The sequence below is a fragment of the Macaca nemestrina genome, chromosome 7 (assembly GCF_043159975.1).
Source record: "Macaca nemestrina isolate mMacNem1 chromosome 7, mMacNem.hap1, whole genome shotgun sequence".
NCBI classification, from domain to species: domain Eukaryota; kingdom Metazoa; phylum Chordata; class Mammalia; order Primates; family Cercopithecidae; genus Macaca; species Macaca nemestrina.
Genome location: NC_092131.1, coordinates 100,761,951 through 100,780,030, shown reverse-complemented (window position 1 = coordinate 100,780,030; position 18,080 = coordinate 100,761,951). Strand labels below are relative to the sequence as shown.

General features: G+C 54.3%; 1 protein-coding gene across 6 annotated transcripts; it reads left to right on the top strand.

Annotated features, from left to right (window-relative positions):
• Positions 1–829: 829 nt before the first annotated feature.
• LOC105488289 (FES proto-oncogene, tyrosine kinase) lies at positions 830–12,666 on the top strand. Of its 6 annotated transcripts, none has more exons than XM_011752200.3 (19): positions 831–950; positions 1,443–1,664; positions 1,818–1,991; positions 3,371–3,467; positions 3,597–3,780; positions 6,272–6,409; positions 6,483–6,602; positions 6,806–6,928; positions 7,056–7,242; positions 7,364–7,447; positions 7,945–8,154; positions 8,515–8,637; positions 9,017–9,070; positions 9,651–9,769; positions 10,044–10,138; positions 10,235–10,358; positions 10,597–10,754; positions 10,871–10,993; positions 12,306–12,666. In XM_011752200.3, exons 2-19 carry the CDS (start codon positions 1,452–1,454, stop codon positions 12,446–12,448), a joined length of 2,469 nt encoding a protein of 822 aa, XP_011750502.1. In that variant the 5' UTR covers positions 831–950; positions 1,443–1,451; the 3' UTR covers positions 12,449–12,666. The 6 variants fall into 6 exon arrangements, with proteins under 6 accessions (XP_070956754.1, XP_070956757.1, XP_011750502.1 ...); XM_011752199.3 differs by having other exon boundaries at positions 6,483–6,662; XM_071100653.1 differs by having other exon boundaries at positions 830–950; positions 6,483–6,662; positions 10,871–12,448.
• Positions 12,667–18,080: the final 5,414 nt, after the last annotated feature.

Here is an 18,080-nt window from a genome sequence, read left to right as displayed (position 1 = left end):
CCAGCCCCTAGTGGAAGGAGACTGCGCCTGGAGGCCAGCCCCCTGGGGTGGGGCTGGTGACCCCTGGTCCTCAGGAGCTGAGCACTTCACTCCCAAAGTCCTGGTTTCCAGCAGTGTGAAGAACTGGGCCTATTGTGTCTTCCTTGTCTGAAGTGACCTGGCCGCTGTGGGCTATAGGGCTGAGGCCTAAGGTGGGGGCTGGACTGAATGAGATGACTTGCTGTGAGGAGCCTGAGTCCCAAATGGAAAACTCCACACATCTCCACTCCCCAACCCCTGCCCCTTGATTGCCCCAGGTCTCCCTTGGGACAGGAAGCCCCTGCCTGGGAGTAGGAGATGGGGACAGAGCCACCAGGACCTGTCCCTGAGAAGCAGCCTCTGTTCGGGATATTTACTTGGAAATTTTATTCAAATGGAAGCTGGCGCCTGAGCCTCTCCTTAGGGAATTCCGTGAGGTGGGGAGGGCTGGGACCACTCTTCCTCTTCTGCGGTGCCCCTGGCCTGGTGCTAGGACTGCGCACCTCCCCTCAGTTCCCCCCGGACACTCTGGGCTTCCCTGGGCCCAGCATCTGCCTGGGGCCTCACCCTGCGCCCCCCCTCCTGACTCCCACCTTGCACCCCTTCCCGGTGTTCCCGGGGCGCTGCCGGGCCCTGGGGGCTGCGGGGCGCAGGCGGCTCTCGGCTGGGCCATTCTTTGCCGGCCCCCTCCTCCCTTCCGTTTCCGTGGCCGTGCGGCCGGCTGGAGGCTGCGGCCCAGCGCGGAGCAGGGGGGCTGGCAGGCGTCGGGGCCGTCGGGCCGGTCCCGCCCGCCCCTTCCCCTCCACAGGCCCGCCCCAGGGCCTGGGCCAACTGAAACCGCGGGAGGAGGAAACGCGGAATCAGGAACTGGCCGGGGTCGGCACCGGGCCTGAGTCGGTCCGAGGCCACCCCAGGAGCAGCTGCCCGCGCGGGTAACTCTAGCCCCGGGGCCTGGAGGACCGGTGGGAGCAGGGGGCGCGGCAGGCAGGGGCAGAGCAGGCGTTCCGAGGGCCGGAGACCCACCCAGGTGGGGGGTAGGGGCCGCGGAAGGGCGGGGATGGCCGCAGGAGCAGGGCTCAGGCTGTGGCCGCCTGAGGCTTCAGCTGGGGCAGCCTTGGCCTGTCGAGGACCTGGGCAAGGGTGTCCTTGTAAGGGGCGGTGGGTGGAAGGGCCTGGGGAGAGAGGCTCCAGGTTGGCTCCTGTTCCCGAACGGGGGAGGGATCCCTGACACTAAGGAAGCCATGAGGGCCAGTCCCCAGGCCAGGCTGCTGCTAGGTACCCATGGCTGCCTGTGAGAGAGGCAGGACCCCACCTCCTCCCTGTCTGTAGCCCATCCTGACCCTACAGTCCCCAGCCTCCTCTTCCCATGCCTCCATCTCCAGCTGCTGCCTTGCCCCCAGGGATGGCCCCCTTTCTGTCCCCAGGACAGCACTATGGGCTTCTCTTCGGAGCTGTGCACCCCCCAGGGCCACGGGGTCCTGCAGCAGATGCAGGAGGCTGAGCTTCGTCTACTGGAGGGTATGAGAAAGTGGATGGCCCAACGGGTCAAGAGTGACAGGGAGTATGCAGGACTGCTTCACCACATGTCCGTGCAGGACAGTGGGGGCCAGAGCCGGGGCATCAGCCCCGACAGCCCCATCAGCCAGGTGGGTCTCCATGGGACTCTTGTGGGTGCTGGCTGTAACTGCCTTCTCCTTCCTCTCCCGGGGGCCCTCTGGGGCAGTGGTTGGAGATTTGGCAGGCCCAGCCTTGGGAGCCATTGTCCCCTACTCCCTGCCTCCCCCATCTGTGCTGTATAGTCCTGGGCGGAGATCACCAGCCAAACTGAGGGCCTGAGCCGGTTGCTGCGGCAGCACGCGGAGGATCTGAACTCAGGGCCCCTGAGCAAGTTGAGCCTGCTCATCCGGGAACGGCAGCAGCTTCGCAAGACCTACAGCGAGCAGTGGCAGCAGCTGCAGCAGGAGCTCACCAAGGTGAGCGGGCAGCAATGGGGCTTCAGTCAGTTCTATCTAAATTTTGAGCCTCCAAGGGGTTGTTTTGCACAAGAGGCACTGGATTCACTGGGGAAGTGGAAGTCCCTGACCGCAGGCCTGGCTTGCTCTAACCTTGATGCAGCTTCCTCTCTTCCTCCCCTATGTTGGGCTGGCTTGCAGCAAGGCCTCTCTGTGCTTTTTCTGTGCCTGGGCAAAGTGCTGGGAATGTTAAGGATGAGTGACCGGTCATTTGCCTGGGAGAAGCTCAGAATCAGTACTCACGTCCACACTATGCCATCTGACTCTGGGTTCTGAGAGTCAGGGAGAGGAATGAGGGTCAGTCTGTTTGCCTTCCACCTAGGCAGGCTCCTCTCAGGGCCACAGAGACTGGGCAGCAGCATGGCCTCCTGAAGGTCAAGGACTCGGGCTGTGAAGTCAGCCTTCCTAGGTTTGAATCCCACCGAGCTCCTCGGTCTAGAGGCTGTGTGATTTGGAGCTGGCTATTTATCTGGGAGCCTAGTGCCCCCATTCAGTGTGCTGGTCACCCTCCCTGCACCACACCCCTTCCTCAAGTGCAGAGCCCAGCCTAGCCATGGACCCACAGCGGCCCCTGGTGGCCACCCTGGCCCCATTCCTCTCCCCAAAAGATCATCTAATTCAAGGTTGGGCCCATTTTTATAAAGTTTTGCTGGAACACAGCTATGCCTCTTTGTTTTCATATTGTCTGTGACTACAGTGACAGAGTTGAGTAATTGTGACAGAGACCATATGGCCTACAAGCCTAAAATATTTATTTACTATCTGGCCCTTTAAGGAAAAGACTGATCTAGTCGAGGAATTTAGTTCAGTTACAGATGGGGAAACTGAGGTTGGGCCCTTGCCCAATATATCCCAGCACATAAACAGAAGAACGGGGACAAGAACACTGATCTCGGGCTGTCATCTATTCCTACTGCCAAGAACATAATTTGCAGGACTCAGTGCAAAATGAAATTGTGGGGGTCTTTGTTAAAAGATTGTTAAGAATTTCAAGGTGGTAATAAGGGAGCATGAAACCAAGCACAGGGCCCTTTTACATGTAGAGCCCCGTGTGACTGCACAGGCTGCACACACCTGCAACTGGCCCTGCCTGCCATCAGGCTACCATTCTCAGTCCAAGGAGGAACCGTTGTAGCCTGTAGTCTACCTCTTTGCCTCCCCAAGGGGCCTGTCTTTAACAGGCCCTGTGATCTTTGACTCTCACACTAGCAGCCAGCTTTCCCAGAAGTCTCCAGGTACTCCCTGCCTGATGACAGGACCTTTCCAGGGCTTCACCCCAGGCAAGAATCCTCCATAGTTGGGGACCTGCTGCCCCACACTGGCTTCTCCTCTCTCCCTAGACTCACAGCCAGGACATTGAGAAGCTGAAGAGCCAGTACCGAGCCCTGGCACGGGACAGTGCCCAAGCCAAGCGCAAGTACCAGGAGGCCAGCAAAGGTTCGTGGCTTCCCTTGCTGGCAGGGAGGGAATCCGAAGCCAGTGCTGACCTGTCCTTGGGTACTCAGAGAGTGGTGGCTGCCTGGGCCTCCATGCTGTCATCTATACCCCTTGCCCCCCATCCGGCAGACAAGGACCGTGACAAGGCCAAGGACAAGTATGTGCGCAGCCTGTGGAAGCTCTTTGCTCACCACAACCGCTATGTGCTGGGCGTGCGGGCTGCACAGCTACACCACCAGCACCACCACCAGCTCCTGCTGCCCAGCCTGCTGCGGTCACTGCAGGACCTGCACGAGGAGATGGCTTGCATCCTGTAAGCCCACAGCCCCGTCCCCTGGCCCCCACCCTTGAGCGGCCCTCAGCCCAGCCATCAGGCCCAGAGGCAGGACCCAGAAAATCCATTGCTGGGAAAGTGCTGGCCATGTAACCACATGAGAACGGGACCTGGGCCAAGGACTGGAAACAGGCAACTTACCTCCGAATTACACTGTTCCAGGGTCCCATTATTCCAGGGTTTTATTACATTCATTGAGCACTGTGCTGGGCTCTGGATTATAGCAGAGAACAATGGTAGACAAAAACATCTGTCCTCAGGGATCTTTCGTGTTAGTGGAGTGAGGATTTGAGGAGCACTAAGAGCCATGGAGAAAAATAAAGTAAGAGAAGTGGATTGGGACCTGAGAGCACGGAGGCAAGGGAGGAGGTGACAGTTGTCCACAGAGTGGTCTGGGAAAGCCTCTTGAGAGGTGACATTCAAAGAGGCCCCTGAGAGGGGCACAGGAGTGAATCCTGGGGCTATTTGGAGAAAGACCATTCCAGAAAAGAGGACAGCAACTACACAGGCCCTGAGGTAGAAGAGTACCAGGGACTAATAGCCAGGAACCAGTGGTGCCTCTGAGAGTGAGGGAGGGGGAGAGTCATACACGAGGCTGGAGGAGTCAGGCGTCAAGGTCTACTGGGTGATAGAGGGTTCAGCAGGGCCCTGGTGAGGACTTTGGCTCTGGGTGAACAGGAATGGCATGATCTGACCTCTGTTTTTTTGTTTCATTTTGTTTTAATTTTTTTTGAGTCAGAGTCTCTCTCTGTTGCCCAGGCTGGAGTGCAGTGGCATGATCTCGGCTTACTGCAACCTCCACCTCCCAGGTTCAAGCGATTCCCCTGCCTCAGCCTCCCGAGTAGCTGAAACTATGGGCATGCACCACCACACCCAGCTAATTTTTATATTTTTAGTAGAGATGGGGTTTCACCATGTTGCCCAGGCTGGTCTCTAACTTCTGGGCTCAAAGCGATCTGCCTGCCTCTGTCTCCCAAAGTGCTGGGATTACAGGCGTGAGCCACCATGCCCAGCCCTGACCTCTGTTTTAATAAGGCCACTCTGGCTGCTATGCTGCGAATAGACTTCAGGGGGCAAGGACAAGCTGGGAGGCCAGAGAGCAGGCTCTTGCAGTAATCCATATCCAAGCTTTTGGCCACTAGGACGGGGAGGTAGCAATGGAGGTGAGAAGCGGTCAGGTCCTGGGGCTAATTTGAAGATGGAGCCAGTGGGATTTCCCTATGGATTGGAAGTGGAGCGTGAAATAGAGGAGTCAGTAACTCTGGGGATTTGGCCTGGAGCAGCTGGAAGATAGAGTGGCTGTTAACTTATGTAGGGAAGGGTGTAGGAGGAAGAGGTTTAGGATACAAGGGTAGCCGTTCATTTATTTATTTATTTATTTATTTATTTATTTATTTATTTATTTATTTAGAGATGTAGTCTCACTCTTTCGCCAGGCTGGAGTGCAGTGGCGCAATCTTGGCTCACTGCAACCTCCACCTCCTGGGCTCAAGCGATTCTCCTGCCTCAGCCTCCCGAGTAGCTGGGATTACAGGCCCGTGCCACCATGTCCAGCTAATTTTTGTATTTTTAGTAGAGATGGGGTTTCACCATGTTGGCCAGGCTGGTCTCTATCTCTTGACCTCATGATCTACCCACCTCAGCCTCCCAAAGTGCTGGGATTACAGGCATAAGCCACTGCGCCTGGCCTCAATTTTCAACTAGAGAGGTTGGGGTGTCTTAGAGCTAGCCAATGGGACATTTTGAGTAGCTGAGCGAGTACATGAGGTTGGGGCCCAGGGGAGGTGCCTGGGCTGGGAGATATGGACGGGGGTGGGCAGCATGTTGATGGCTTATTTGGTAGTGGGTGTGCAGAGCTAACTGCCCAGGGCAGGGATGACTGTAGCTCATGTTTACTGAGCACTCCCTGTACAGCAGACACTCTGCACACAGGATCTCAATTGGATCCCTTCTTTTGAGATGGTGTCTCACTCTGTCGCCCAGGCTGGAGTGCGGTGGTGTGATCTTGGCTCACTGCAATCCCCACCTCCCGGGTTTAAGCAATTCTCCTGCCTCAGCCTCCCAAGTAGCCAAGTAGCTGGGACTATAGGCATGTGCCACCATGCCTGGCTAATTTTTGTATTTGTTTTTTTCAGTAGAGACGGGGTTTCACCATGTTAGCCAGGCTGCTCTCAAACTCCTGACCTCAGGCAATCCACCCGCCTCGACCTCCCAGTGTTGGTATTACAGGCATGAGCCACTGTGCCTGGCCCACTGGATCCTTATTACAACTGCCAGTGTCCCTCTTATACATATCAGGAAATAGAAGATTAGGGAGAGATTAAATAATTTGCCTAGAGTGGCATGGCTAGCACGAAGTGAGGCAGGGATCAACCCCAGCCCTGACTCCAAACCCAGGGTCCTAGGCCTGAACTGCCCAACCTTGCCCAGCCTGAGGCCTCCCTGACTGGGGATTCCATGTGGGGGGCAGGAAGGAGATCCTGCAGGAATACTTGGAGATTAGCAGCCTGGTGCAGGATGAGGTGGTGGCCATTCACCGGGAGATGGCTGCAGCTGCTGCCCGCATCCAGCCTGAGGCTGAGTACCAAGGCTTCCTTCGACAGTATGGGTAAGCCCCGTTCTTGCTCCTGCTGGGCCCAGGGCTGCCGGCCTGTCCACTGATGGGGCGCTGTCCCCCGCAGGTCCGCACCTGACGTCCCACCCTGCGTCACATTCGATGAGTCACTGCTTGAGGAGGGTGAACCGCTGGAGCCTGGGGAGCTCCAGCTGAACGAGCTGACTGTGGAGAGCGTGCAGCACACGTGGGTGGTGGCTTCGCACCTGGGCCGCGGCGGGGCTCCCAGCAGACCACGGGTGTTTATGTAGGCAGGGCTAGGTCGTGGACACTGCCCACACAGAGCTGTCACCAGGTGGCCAGGCTTGCTTGGCTCTACAGGGATGCACTGGACATGGGTTGAGGGGGCAGGAGGGCTTGGCTCTAATGCTGCCCTTCTCTTGGGTGCAGGCTGACCTCAGTGACAGATGAACTGGCTGTGGCCACCGAGATGGTGTTCAGGCGGCAGGAGATGGTTACACAGCTGCAACAGGAGCTCCGGAATGAAGAGGAGAACACCCATCCCCGGGGGCGGTGAGTGGGCCCCTGCCTGCAGCAGCCTCTTGGGCCTCCCTCCCTCCTGCCTCCCCTACCTGCTGCTGGCTACCCGCCGCAGACTGAGCCCTTTCTCACCCACCCTCCCACCCGCCCCTGCCTGCAGGGTGCAGCTGCTGGGCAAGAGGCAGGCGCTGCAGGAAGCACTGCAGGGGCTGCAGGTAGCACGGTGCAGCCAGGCCAAGCTGCAGGCCCAGCAGGAGTTGCTGCAGACCAAGCTGGAGCAGCTGGGCCCCGGTGAACCCCCGCCCGTGCTGCTCCTGCAGGATGACCGCCACTCCACATCGTCCTCGGTGAGCTGCCCCGCCCGCGCCGCTGCCCGCCACCGGCCTGCCCACCTGGGGCTGCGCTCCTCATTTTCGCCCTCCCCCTCCCTAAGCCTGGCCACCCGCTGACGTCTGTCCCTGGCCTCAGGAGCAGGAGCGAGAAGGGGGAAGGACGCCCACGCTGGAGATCCTTAAGAGCCACATCTCAGGAATCTTCCGTCCCAAGTTCTCGGTGAGTGACGCCCAGCCTGGACCCCCCTATTGTTGTGTTTCAAATTTAGTCACTGGGATGTTCTAGAGAGGAGGCTCTGCCCAGGCTGCTTTTATTGGGAAGTTCCTCTCTTCCCTGGGATTCCAGGCTGCACATGTCCCCAGACCCTGCCACCCCTGACCCCTCCCTCTTCATTGCCCCTGTGTGCTAAAGGGACCAGCAACCTTGACTATTCCATGGCTCTCCCTGCTCCAGGAGTGGTTGGGGGCCTGTGGCCTGGAGGAGGAGGCACCGGCTTGGTTTGGGGTCTTCCTGCCTGGGCTTCCCTTCCCAGCTCTGCCCAGCATGAGCCTGGGCCAGTCCACTGCCCACTCCAGGGACCTGTGGATGGCTCTGCATGCCACTCCGTGGTTGTGAGGGCTGAGGGCATATAGAGGGGAGAGAGAGACCCCTGGCTGCCCCTATGGCCTCTTCAACAAGCTGGTTGAGTGAATCCTCCTCGATCCTCCCTTGCCCAGCTCCCTCCACCGCTGCAGCTTGTTCCAGAGGTGCAGAAGCCCCTGCATGAGCAGCTGTGGTACCACGGGGCCATCCCAAGGGCAGAGGTGGCTGAGCTGCTGGTGCACTCTGGGGACTTCCTGGTGCGGGAGAGCCAGGGCAAGCAGGAGTACGTGCTGTCAGTGCTGTGGGATGGTCTGCCCCGACACTTCATCATCCAGTCCTTGGACGTGAGTGGGGCTGGGACCCGAGCCTTCCAGGCCTCACTCTAACCCTCCCTTCCCTTCTCCAAGGGGAATGACCTTTCAGGGTAGGGGATAGCTGCCAGGTCTTGAATGCCTCCCTAGCAGGGCTGGCTGAAAGGGGCCACAGAGACCACCCAGTCCCTGCAACAAAATAGAGGCTTAAGTGTGAGTCCTCCCTGGTGGGGCAGCAGGATGTCATGCGCTATCAGATGGCATCTTTTCTGGAGGTCTCTCTGTCCCTGGTCCTGGGCAGGCCGTTTCTCCCCTGCTGCTCTCCCTTTCCCCTCCCAGGGCTCAGGCCCCCTCAGAATGGAGGCTGTTGACCCCGGGTCCCCTGCCCTGCAGAACCTGTACCGACTGGAAGGGGAAGGCTTTCCCAGCATTCCCTTACTCATCGACCACCTACTGAGCACCCAGCAGCCCCTCACCAAGAAGAGCGGTGTCGTCCTGCACAGGGCTGTGCCCAAGGTGAGCCTGCACCCAGCCTGGCCCATGCCACCTGTGGCAGGGCTTGGGGAGTGTGGGTCAGGCCCACCCAGCGTCTGAGCAGAAACGGCTTTCCAGGCCTTCCATCTACATACAAGGTGCAGAGTGAGTGACCCTCGGGGCCAGCCTCGCTCTAGGTTTGGAATGTCAGGGCCACTCCTACACCATGGGCTGTACACACCAGGCTGGTGCTTACCTGGTCAGGGCACCTGCCTGGACCCCGTATCATTTCAGTGTGCTCCCATGTGGTCCCACCCCTGGTCACATATGGAGGCATCAAGAAATGGAGGACATAGCCCTTCTAAGGGTCCAGCACCCCTTTTCTTCAGACTTCTGATCCCCTAACTCCTCTCTTCCCCAGGACAAGTGGGTGCTGAACCATGAGGACCTGGTGTTGGGCGAGCAGATTGGACGGGTGAGTGCACCTCTGCTGGTCTCCTTGTCGCTGGCGGCTTCTCCCGAGTCACACCTGGGCCCCCTGCGCTGCCACCCAGAGACCTCCGTGCCCCATCTGGTTCCCCACTTGTACCCCAACTCCCTGCCCAGCCCCCACCACACACCGTCCTCCGGGAAATGGGATAGTACCTACCCTGAAAACTCCCAGCAGACAGCTCTGCCAGCACCCTGACCTCATTACCCCCACCCAGGCCGCCCCCCTCGAGCTCTTGTGTGCACACAGGGAGACACCCTGTTACTGTAAGCCATAAGATACCTGTTTAGGGAAGAAGTCACTTTCCTAAAAATCAGAATGCTTTTCAAACCCAAGGGAGAGTGATTTTTGGATTTCCATGTCACTTCTCTCAGGGAGGGTGGCACATGGGAGGCAACTTTCCCTGCCTGCCCCATGTGCTCTCTAGGTTCCCCAGCGAGGGACAAACTCCCAGAGAGCCTGTGTGAGGTGTCCGAGCACGGGGGCTGAGTAAAGAATGGGCGGGGAGCAGAGAAGGGAATTGTGGGACTGGGAAGGCCGTGGTAGGAGCCCAAGACCGTTTCAGGGGAACTTTGGCGAAGTGTTCAGCGGACGCCTGCGAGCCGACAACACCTTGGTGGCAGTGAAGTCTTGTCGAGAGACGCTCCCACCTGACATCAAGGCCAAGTTTCTACAGGAAGCGAGGTGGGTGATAAACTAATGATCACCACGGGTCCCGCATACACAGAGGTTACACTGCATGGCACAGTGTAAAGTGCTTGACCTCTGTGGTGGCGTTTAATCCTCGAGGCCCCGCATTGCAGGTAGTAACCCCTTATAGTGCCGAGGGGTAGAGGCTGCCCCAGGTCACACGTCTGGGTCTGCTGGCCTTGGAGGCCAAGCTCTTCTCCCGTCATCCCTGGGGGGCCCTGGGGAGATGGGCCTGGCCACATGGAGTCTGAGCAGCAGTGCTCTCCAGGATCCTGAAGCAGTACAGCCACCCCAACATCGTGCGTCTCATTGGTGTCTGCACCCAGAAGCAGCCCATCTACATCGTCATGGAGCTTGTGCAGGGTGAGCGTGGGGTGCTGAGCTCCAGGTAGGGCGCACAGCCTGGCCAGGTGGCACCCCTACGGCAGGAGGCTCAGCACGGGTCCTCCCCACCTGCAGGGGGCGACTTCCTGACCTTCCTCCGCACGGAGGGGGCCCGCCTGCGGGTGAAGACTCTGCTGCAGATGGTGGGGGATGCAGCTGCTGGCATGGAGTACCTGGAGAGCAAGTGCTGCATCCACCGGTGAGTGGGTGGTGGCCACAGGCCCTGCCGACACCTCCGACCAGAGTCAAGAAGTACCTATACCTCTAGGGCCCCTGCTGGACTATCAGGCATCAGCTCCAGAGCGGGAGTGGGCCTCTCCGGTAGACAGGGGTACCCGGAGCTGGGAGCAGCTTTTGTCCTTGGCTTTTCTAGAGTGTTCAGCCAGAGCTGGGCAGGCAACTATTGGCCAAATGAGCCCCTGCCCTGTCTCACCCAGGGACCTGGCTGCTCGGAACTGTCTGGTGACAGAGAAGAATGTCCTGAAGATCAGTGACTTTGGGATGTCCCGAGAGGAAGCTGATGGGGTCTACGCGGCCTCAGGGGGCCTCAGACAAGTCCCCGTGAAGTGGACCGCACCTGAGGCCCTTAACTACGGTACCTAGTCCTTGTCCACCCTGGACTGCATGGCCAGAGGCAAGGCCTGGGTCCTGCTTCCTGCCTCGCCCTGGTCCCAGGGAGGGTCCACTCATGTTGCCTGGCCTCCTCTGCAGGCCGCTACTCCTCCGAGAGCGACGTGTGGAGCTTTGGCATCTTGCTCTGGGAGACCTTCAGCCTGGGGGCCTCCCCCTATCCCAACCTTAGCAATCAGCAGACACGGGAGTTCGTGGAGAAGGGTAAGCACCCTGTGATGACAGCAGCCTCAGGCTGCACCCTCTTCCAGATGCTCCAGCCAGACTCTTCCAACTCCCTTAATGCCAACCTTCCCACCAGGCAGAATAAGAATAACCTGGCCAGTGGCTCACGCCTGTCATCCCAGCACTTTGGGAGGCTGAGCTGGGTGGATCACTTGATCCCAGGAGTTCGAGATCAGCCTGGACAACACAGTGAAACTCCATCTGTACAAAAAATACAAAAATAGGCTGGGTGCGGTGGCTCACACCTGTAATCCCAGCACTTTGGGAGGCCTGACCAACATGGTGAAACCCCGTCTCTACTAAAAATACAAAATTTAGCCAGGTATGGTGGCACCCACGTGCCTGTAATCCCAGCTATATGGGAGGCTGAGATGGGAGAATTGCTTGAACCCAGGAGGCAGACGCTGCAGTGAGCTGAGATTGTGCCACTGCACTCCAGCTTGGGCGACAAGAGCAAAACTCCATCTCAAAAAAAAACCAAAAACACAAAAAGTAGCTGGGTGAGGTGACATGTGCCTATAGTCCCTGCTACTCGGGAGGCTCAGGCAGGAGGATCACTGGAGCATGGGAGGCAGAGGTTGCAGTGAGCTGAGATCATGCCACTGCACTCCAACCTGGGTGACAGAGAGAGACCTTGACTGAAAAAAGAAAAAAACTCGGGCACAGTGGCTCACGCCTGTAATTTCAACACTTTGAGAGGCTGAGGAGTGTGGATCATTTGAGTCTAGGAGTTTGAGACTAGCTTGGCCAACATGGCAAAACCCTGTCTCTACTAAAACTACAAAAAATTAGCCAGGTGTGGTGGCACAAGCCTGTAATCCCAGCTACTTGGGAGGCTGAGGCACAAGAATCGCTTGAACCTGGGAGGTGGAGGTTGCAGTGAGCTGAGATCGCACCACCGCGTTCCAGCCTGGGTGACAGAGTGAAACTCTATCTCAAAAAAAATAAAAAATAAAAAAAATAGAATATCCCTGTAGCTACTGCTGAGTGAGCACCTGTTCTGTGCTAGACCACACGTTATTTAATTTACTCATCACTACATGTGTGGTAGGGATTAATATGTCCCTTTCTCAGATGGAAAAACAGGCTGGCAGAGTACACACAACTAGCATGTGGTGGGATTGGGATCAGAAGCCAGGCCTGTTTGTCCTTTGGGCCCTTGGTGGAGAACAGTGCGACCTTCAGAACAGTGCATCTTAAGCAGCTCCTATGGCTCATGGTATCCCTCAGAGTCTGCTGAGGACCCTCAAACTCCCTCCTCATGCCTGGTGTGCTGTGCCTCTCCTCACAGGGGGCCGCCTGCCCTGCCCAGAGCTGTGTCCTGATGCCGTGTTCAGGCTCATGGAGCAGTGCTGGGCCTATGAGCCTGGGCAGCGGCCCAGCTTCAGCACCATCTACCAGGAGCTGCAGAGCATCCGAAAGCGGCATCGGTGAGGCTGGGACCCCCTTTTCAAGCTGGTGACCTCTGCAGGCCTAGGTGCAGCTCCTCAGTGGCTCCAGCTCACACACTGACAACTCTTCACAGTCGTGGACTCCTGCCACCAGCATCCACACTGCTGGCAGGATGCAGCTCCGTGTCTTCTCTGTGTCCCTGCTGCTGCCAGGGCTTCCTCTTCCAGGCAGAAACAATAAAACCATTTGTGCCCACTGAACGCTCCTGGCATGTGCGCTCCTCTGGAAGGCAGGTCTCAGAAGGCATGAGTGCTGGTATGGTGGCCGTGGGGAAGGAGGAGGACAGGCAGTATGCATGGGACATGATTTAGTAGCAACTGGATGTGAGACATGGGGAGGGGGAGAGATCAGGATGATAATACAGGCTATGGCCAGATGGCGGTATCATCCCCAGAAATAGGATTATAGGAAGAGGATCAGAGCTTTGAGGAGGATGTGAGTTTAGAGATGTTGCATTTTATTGGAGATAAAAGTGTGGGTGAAGCCAGGTGTGGGGTAGACACCTGTAGTCCCAGGTACTTGGGAGGCCAACGCATGTGGATTGCTTGAGCCTAGTTTGAGACCAGCCTGGGCAACATGGTAAAACTCCGTCTCTACAAAAAAAAAAAAAAAAAAAAAAAAAAAACCAAGAAAATTAGCCAGGCATGGTGGCACACACCTATAGTCCCAGCTACTCAGGAGGCTGAGGTAGGAGGATCAACTGAGCCCGGGAGGTCGAGGCTGCAGTGAGCTGTGATCACACCACTGCATTCCAGCCTGGGCAACAAAGCGAGGTCCTGTCTCAAAAATAAATAATAAAAATAATAAATAATTAAAATGTAGATGAATAGGTCTGGAAGCCCAGATGGAGGTGAAGGCTCATCATAGATATGTGAATCATTGGCTTATGAATATTAGAGGATAGCTGACACTATGGATGTGTACAACACTCACATAAAATTCAGGAGGAGATGAGAAGAGTTCCACTCAAAGGAGACTGATGTGGCTGATGAAGAAAATGCTTTTGAGGAAGTTGTTTCTCAAGACGAATTTAATGAGGAATCGGATGGCAGACTGGGGAGCCTTCACCTCCTCCCCTAAGTCTCAGTGAAACCTATAAAGTCATCAGAAATGTTAATATCACCAAAAGCGAAGTTTGAGAAGATAAGGAAGTGTGAACATACTAAAAAACAGAGTGGGAAGTATTTGTAATACAGAAGAACAGGGAAATGAGAAACTTGAAGTAAAATGGCCATCCCTCAAGAAAGTTCAGGAAATAGTTAACATCGGCCAGGCGCCGTGGCTCACATCTATAATCCCAGCACTTTGAAAGGCTGAGGCAGGTGGATCACCTAAGGTCAGGAACTCGAGACCAGTCTGGCCAACACAGTAAATCTCCATCTCTACTGAAAACACAAAAAAATTAGCCAGGCGTGGTGGTGTGCACCTGTAATCCCAGCTACTCTGGAGGCTGAGGCAGGAGAATTACTTGAACTGGGGAGACTGAGGTTGCAGTGAGCTGAGACCGCACCATTGCACTCCAGCCTGGGCAACAAGAGCAAAGAACAAAACTCTGTCTCAAAAAAAACAAAACAAAAATCTATTTTGAAAGAGATGAGAGAGAGCCCTATAACTTGTTTAAACAAGAGGAAGTTGTGTTGTCATGTAATTAAGTAAAAATACTAGGAAGTGAAATAATACCTCCAATGGAAATGGTAGAAAGCAGAACTGAAACACTTCTGCTGGGTAGGGGATGGTAGATCTCCACACGCCACCACTCCCATTGCAACTGCTAGGGAAAAAGCTAAGATGAAAATGTCTTTTTTTTTTTGAGACGGAGTCTTGCTCTGTTGTGCAGGCTGGAGTGCAGTGGCGCAATCTTAGTTCACTGTAACCTCCACCTCTCGGGTTCAAGTGATTCTCCTGCCTCAGCCTCCTGAGTATCTGGGATTACAGGCGCACACCACTACGCGTGGCTACTTTTTGTATTTAGTAGAGACGGGGTTTCACCATGTTGGTCAGGCTGGTCTCAAACTCCTGACCTCAAGTGACCCGCCTACCTCGGCCTCCCAAAGTGTTGGGATTACAGGCATGAGCCACCACGCCTGGCCGAAAATATCTTATTTTTAAAAAGAATGAAGAGTGGTCACAGAAATAAAGAATGAATGGACTAAAAGTTCAAGGAGGAAAGAGCCCTTCCGAGTTGAACTAGTGATAGGCAGCTATTTTCTTCCCTGAAACATTTGCCCATTTGGGACATGAGGATCAGACTTGGCCCAAGCAGAGAGACTCTACTGGGGAAGACAGAAAGGAACAGTTTTTGGTGGTTGCAAGGACTTGCTATGGATTAGGACCTAGAGTAGCACAAAATGCAGAGCGTTTTCCCCATGGGACATTTGCTGAGTTCTGAGGCAGTGCAGGAGACTGAGAAGACAAGTCCTACAGTCTTGCAGTGTTTAGAGAGGAGGCCCGGAGTGAACAAATAGCTGGCCTCCCCAACATAAGGTATTTGCCAGGTTTTGTACCTGTGTGGGTTGGGAAGCTAAAGAGCTCCCTATAAATCTCTGAAGAGCAGAACTTTAAGATCTGAGAGAGACAGAGACTGACCAGTCTTTCAATCCAAAATCAAGAGGGTCATTCCTAAGGAACAAGGACAACCAGGAGGGGATTGAGTTTTACTGGAACTGCAACATTGCCCCAACCCAGTTTAGTACTTAATTGCATCGAGGTGACTAGCTCCTATAGGGAATAACAAGATTTGAAGCCCCTATCCTTTTATACCCAATATGTGACATACAATTAAAAATCATAAAGCATGCAAAAAATGGAGAAATATGGGGCTAATACACAAGAGAAAAAATAAACAATAAAACCAGACCCACAGATGATCCAGATATTGGAACTGGCAAAGATTTTTAAATAACTATGGTTAATATGTCAAATAGAGAAGAAGATGGACAAAAAGAAACAAATGTACAGAATGTCAACAGAATTGGAATCTATTAAAAGAGAATGAAAAGAGCCTACTGAACTGAAAAATACCTCTGAAATTACAAACTCATTGGATGGATTTCATAAACATTGATAGAAGTAAAGGATAAAATCACAATCGCAGTTAGAAATTAGTCATATCAGAAAACAGAATTAGTGAACTTGATAGGTTAATAGGAGGTACCTAAACTGAAGTACAGAGAGGAAAAAAGAATGGAAGCTAAGAAACATGGGACCATATGAGTAATTCAAGTTACAGAAGAAGTGGAGAGAAAACTTAGGTCCAGAACAAGCAGAAAATGACACAAACATATATACAGCAATAAAAACAAAACAAAACACTAATATATGCACCAACATTGATGAATGTCAAAGACATGTGGCTGGGCACAGTGGCTCATGCCTATAACCCCAGCACTTTGGGAGGCCAAGGTGGGTAAATCACTTGATGCCAGGAGTTCGAGACCAGCCTGGCCAACATGGTGAAACCCTGTCTCTAATAAAAATACAAAAATTAGATGGGTGGTGTAGTGACACGTGCCTGTAATCCCAGCTACTCAGGAGGCCAAGGCATGAGAATCACTTGAACCCAGGAGGCAGAGGTTGCAGTAAGCTGAGATCGTACCACTGCGCTCCAGCTTGGGTGACAGCAAGACTGTCTCAAAAAAAAAAAAAAAAAAAAAAAGACATACTGAGTAAAGAAGCCATACATGAAGGAGTACATACTTATTATTCTATTTTATGAAGTTCAAGAACAGGCAAAACTAAGTTACAGAGAAGTCAAAGCAGTGCTTATGTCTGGAGGGGACTGATGGAAAGGTGTGAGAAGCTGTAGGGGAAAAGGTTCACCATGGTGTCCTTACAACCATGGACGTCTCTACTTGGGCCACATAGGCAAAGCTGGACGACAGTCTGACAACCACTATGCTGTGCTTAGGGACTGCTTGACCACTTGACACAGGGGAACCTTTTGGGTAGATGGGAATGTCCTGCATTTTGATCTGGGTGGTGATTGTGCTTGTGTATGTATTTATCAAAACTCATCAAGCTGTACACTTAAGATTTGTGCCACCTAGTGTAAACTGTACCTCAGTTTTTTTTTTTTTTTTTGAGACGGAGTCTCACGCTGTTGCCCAGGCTGGAGTGCAGTGGCACGATCTCGGCTCACTGCAAGCTCCGCCTCCTGGGTTCACGCCATTCTCCTGCCTCAGCCTCCTGAGTAGCTGGGACTACAGGCGCCCGCCACCGCGCCCGGCTAATTTTTTGTATTTTTAGTAGAGACGGGGTTTCACTGTGGTCTCGATCTCCTGACCTTGTGATCCGCCCACCTCGGCCTCCCAAAGTGCTGGGATTACAGGCTTGAGCCACCGCGCCTGGCCTGTACCTCAGTTTTTAAAAAAGAACCACCAGAGAACAAACAAGAATTCTTGAAAACTGAGATTATCAGGCCGGGCGCGGTGGCTCATGTCTGTAATCCCAGCACTTTGGGAGGCTGAGGTGGGCAGATCACCTGAGGTTGGGAGTTCGAGATGAGCCCAACCAACATGGAGAAACCCCATCCCTATTAAAAGTACAAAATTAGCCGGGCTTGGTGGCAGATGCCTATACTCCCAGCTACTTGGGAGGCTGAGGCAGGAGAATCGCTTGAACCCAGAGGCAGAGGTTGCGGTGAGCTGAGATCGTGCCATTGCACTCCAGCCTGGCAACAAGAGCAAAACTCCATCTCAAAAGAAAAAAGAAAATTAAGATTATCACCAAAATGAGGCTGAGTGTGGTGGCTCACACCTGTTATCCCAGTACTTTGGGAGGCTGAGGTGGGCAGATCACCTGAGGTCAGGAGTTCAAGACCAGCCTGGCCAACATGGTGAAACCCTGTCTCTACTAAAAATACAAAAATTAGCCGGGCATGGTGGTGTGCGCTTATAATCCCAGCTACTCAGGAGGCTGAGGCACGAGAATCACTTGAACCTTGGAGGCAGAGGCTGCAGTGAGCTGAGATCGCGCCGCTGCTCTTCAGCCTAAGTGACACAGTGAGACTTTGTCTCAAAAAAAAAAAAAAAGAATTATCACCAAAATGGAAAATTCAATAGAAGGGCTGGAAAATAAATCTCCCCATGAAAAGACAAAGAGGATGATGAGCCCAGTCTAGGTCTAACACCCTAATAACAGGCATTCCAGTGAGTAAACAAACCTGGAAAGCTGTTCCTGATGGTGATAAAAGAAATGGCAGTCGAGTGCAGTGGCTCATCCCTGTAATCACAGCACTTTGGGAAGCTGAGGCAGGAGGATCAAGGCCAGGAGTTCAAGGCTGCAGTGAACCATGATCACACCACTGCACTCCAGCCTGAGTGACAGACAAGAGCCTGTCAAAAAAAAAAAAAAGCTGGGCACTGTGCCTCATACCTGTAATCCTGGAACTTTGGAAGGCCAAAGTGGGAGGATCACTTGAGTCCAGGAGCTGGAGACCAGCCTGGGCAACACAGTGAGACCCCCACTCTACAAAAAATAAAAAAAGTAGGGCCGGGCACAGTGACTCACACCTGTAATCCCAGCACTTTGGGAGGCCGAGGCAGGTGGATCACCTGAGGTCAGGAGTTCGAGACCAGCCTGGAGAACATGGTGAAACCCTGTCTCTACTAAAAAC